This window comes from Cupressus sempervirens, chromosome 4 (assembly GCF_028749045.1).
Source record: "Cupressus sempervirens isolate cs-2001-9-10 chromosome 4, ASM2874904v1, whole genome shotgun sequence".
NCBI lineage: Eukaryota > Viridiplantae > Streptophyta > Pinopsida > Cupressales > Cupressaceae > Cupressus > Cupressus sempervirens.
In genome coordinates, this window is record NC_143121.1 from 355,951,696 (window position 1) to 355,955,124 (window position 3,429).

The 3,429-nt window shown below is 36.7% G+C and overlaps 1 protein-coding gene across 1 annotated transcript; it reads left to right on the forward strand.

The window, feature by feature from the left end:
• The first annotated feature begins 563 nt into the window (after positions 1-563).
• On the forward strand, positions 564-2,598 carry LOC149561529 (F-box protein At2g02240-like). The gene is made up of 3 exons (XM_089823798.1): positions 564-927; positions 1,008-1,132; positions 1,961-2,598. Exons 1-3 carry the CDS (start codon positions 670-672, stop codon positions 2,388-2,390), a joined length of 813 nt encoding a protein of 270 aa, XP_089679924.1. The 5' UTR covers positions 564-669; the 3' UTR covers positions 2,391-2,598.
• The last annotated feature ends 831 nt before the right edge of the window (positions 2,599-3,429 follow it).

Below are 3,429 nucleotides of genomic sequence, written 5' to 3' on the forward strand. Positions count from 1 at the left end.
CATGACTGGGCAGTTTTGGATCAAGAAGTAATTTTGAGGAGCAACAGGAGATTATCAAGAAGCAATAGAACACTAGGCATTCTTTGGACGCTGCTTGTTTGAAAGAGTCTATGGAGTCACCTGTTAAAAGATTAGATCTATCTCTGTTTATGAATTTATACTGTTGCTAGGTGGGTAATTTTTGCTTTTGTTGAAGCAAAACCGTCCAGCTTTAGAGAACTTCCTAACGAGAAGCTTCCAGAATTTTATTCTAATGGAACTTTTAATTTATTTTATTGTTAGTAATGTTAAAAATTAAAGATGTGGCATGGCGGTGAACCAAATTTCGATAAAGAAAATATCGAAGAATGATCTAGCGGAAATGACAGGTCATTGTCACATTTAATGCAAAAGCACATCGATCCATTGATTTTCTTTTAATTTATTTGTAATTTTGGCTTCGAAATTGGATTTTTCTCATTGCCTTTATTAGAAGCAACCAATACAAACTCAGATAAATAACTTTTTCCACATTTGGAAAATAGATTAAGATAGTCAATTATGTTTTAAAACTTTATAGATTGATTCGGTGAGACCGTCAAATTCGAGGCCTACGTTCAGAAATCTGCGTTGTTCGAACTGCCTTGGCTCTTGGTCTATTTACTTTTCTGAGTTTAGATTACCAAGCAAATGGAGAAGATGAAAGAGTTGCCAGAGAACTGCATATCTCTGATCATGTCATTTACAACTCCTCGCGATGCCTGCCGACTCGCAGCAGTCTCGAAGCTTTTCATATCTGCAGCCTTCTCAGACTCTCTCTGGGATAAATGGCTTCCTACCCATTATGTCCAAATCCTTGCTAATTCAATTTCTCCCATCACTTTCTCTTCCAAGAAACAACTCTATTTTCTCCTCTGTCAATCAATCTTTCTGAACGGAGGAACCCGGGTGAGTACACAAATTTTATTTGTTTTACTGTTAATTTGTTTTTCCTTTAAACTTTTCACACAATTCGTTGAAACGTGCAGATATTTTGGCTACAAAGGCCAACCGCAAAAGTGTGTTATATGTTATCTTCCAGAGAATTATCAATCGTTTGGGGTGATGACCAACGCTACTGGAGGTGGAGTCCTGGTGAAGTTGCAAATTCCAGGTTTATGAGATATATGGATTCCTTTCAATTGATCCCAGTATAGCTAATTTCAGTGGCTCGTGTATGTCATTTAATGTATCGGCATGCTAAGAAGAAGAGATAATATTTTAGATGAATGTTAATCTAAAATTCATCATGCCAGTTCTTAGTTGAAGAGTTTTTAACCTACAATATGTTTTCCCCTTAAATTGCTCTGTATGCGGTGAAGGCACTGTAGGATTTATACTTGGCGCTATAAAAGTTGAAACAAAATGAAACCCAAAATTCTTTTGGAGTTTAGCTGTTATCTATCTGAAACCTATGTTTGTGCGCCCAATAGATTAGGGAGGACTCTGTTGTTGGGTAAGACTTCTAGGGTTTGGCAGTTTATAGAGTTTCCTGATTGCTCTTGGAATTGGGTGCAATCTTTTAGTTACTGGTTTGTCCTTTAAGAAAATAATTAAAGCCGGGTTAACAGCTCATGGCGAAACCAGATGCCAATTGGGTTAGTCAGACCTCCCTTATGGAAACCCCAAGCAAGGACTTATCTCCATTTACCTATATATGCTGTTCCCTGGCTTTTGACCGCAATCGAAGTAGGAGTAAAGTGAATCGAATTTATTTTGATCTTTTCAAATCTTTAAGGTTTATTGATGATTGGCTTGCTTGATTCTATATAAGACAATGTAGTATGACGTGCCTCTCATCCTCAAAATTTGATCTTTCTTGCAAAGAAATAGACATTCTTCTCATTTTATATTGCAAGGTGGAGAGATTATACCCTTAATTGACACTATATTTTTTCCCCAAGTCGGATGAAAACCTGAAGGTTTAATGTTGTTTTTGCAGTTTTAAGGAAGTAGCCGAATTAAAAATGGTTGCATGGTTGGAGATCAAAGGCAGATTTGATTGCAGGCTGTTGTCACCAAATACAGACTACTCTTTGTCATTTCTGATAAAATTTGGATCCCGTCCTCATGGGTGGAATGCGCGTCCCCTGAAATTTAATATTATAACTGCAGAAGGAGATGAAATGGAATCAGGTCGGCTATTGGTGGAGAGGGAAGGAGCAAGCATAGATCCGAATATGAAAATTGCTCCTTTGAATAATCAAAGTGATGGGTGGATAGAGGTGGTTGCAGGGGAATTTACTGTCAAAGCGTACACTCATTCTGAGGAGCCAAAATACATTGAGTTCAGTATGAAAGAGGTAGTTTCAGGTCGTTGGAAATCTGGGCTATTTTTTGATGGGGTCAAGATTCAACCCATATCAGCTTAGTGGTTTTGACATGTGTCAGTTTTTGTTGATCAGGGAGGTTTATAAAATTTGTATGATAAAGTTTCTAGAATAAGATTGTGTCGAAAGGCTGGTGCTTGAGATTTAATGCACTAATCATCATAACTGCAGGCCTATAATTTGAATATGAATGTAATATAAACGAAAATATATGAATATAATAGATGCTTCCACCTTTGAGGGCAGATAATGTTTTTACACTTCTCTCTGATATCTTTTAGGCTGTAGGCTGCCTGGCAGCTTCCCTCTGCATCTACAAACCTTCGCATAAGAATGGGAACATTTTCAAGTTATTTCATCATTCTTGCAAGTTTTACATTCTTGAGGTCTTGAGCACATGACCAAAAGCGAATAGAACCTTCCCAATCCATCTACACAACTGTACAATCTCTCTTCCATATTAATAGTGCAAACAGTTCCGATAAGGAGTTGAATGGATTTCGTTTATATATGCTGGAATTTCTTTTGACTAAGATTGGTAACAAATTCTATGTCCTGTTCAGGCCACTGTAAGGGTGTTGATGAACTGCATTGATATAGATTAACAAGTTCGCATTGCACATAAACACTCACTTTTGTAAATAGTTGATTCTACTATGTTCACCTGAACAAATAGAAGAAACATACAAGGCGTGTATATGGACATTAGTATGACAGCTTAAAAGCTCTGTTAAGAAAATTCACTCTGCAAGCTATGGGAAACTAATGTTTTAGTCTAGTATGGAATGATTATAAAGGAAACATCTCTATATGATCATAAAACAAAGATATATAAATTCATATGACCATTAAATCTATATCAGATATAACTGCAACAGCTTCACTAAGTCTTTTCCCATGTACTACAGTAGACAGCTTCACTAAGCCTTTTCCCATGTGCTACAGTAATAATACCTTGACGAGGTTTTAATTTTTGAAGCAGCAGTGAAATTTTATTGATGCGTTCCTGAAATGAAAACGGTCATAGAGCAAGTGCAAAACAAGCAGATGCCATTCACCAATCAACAGAAAAATTGCACAA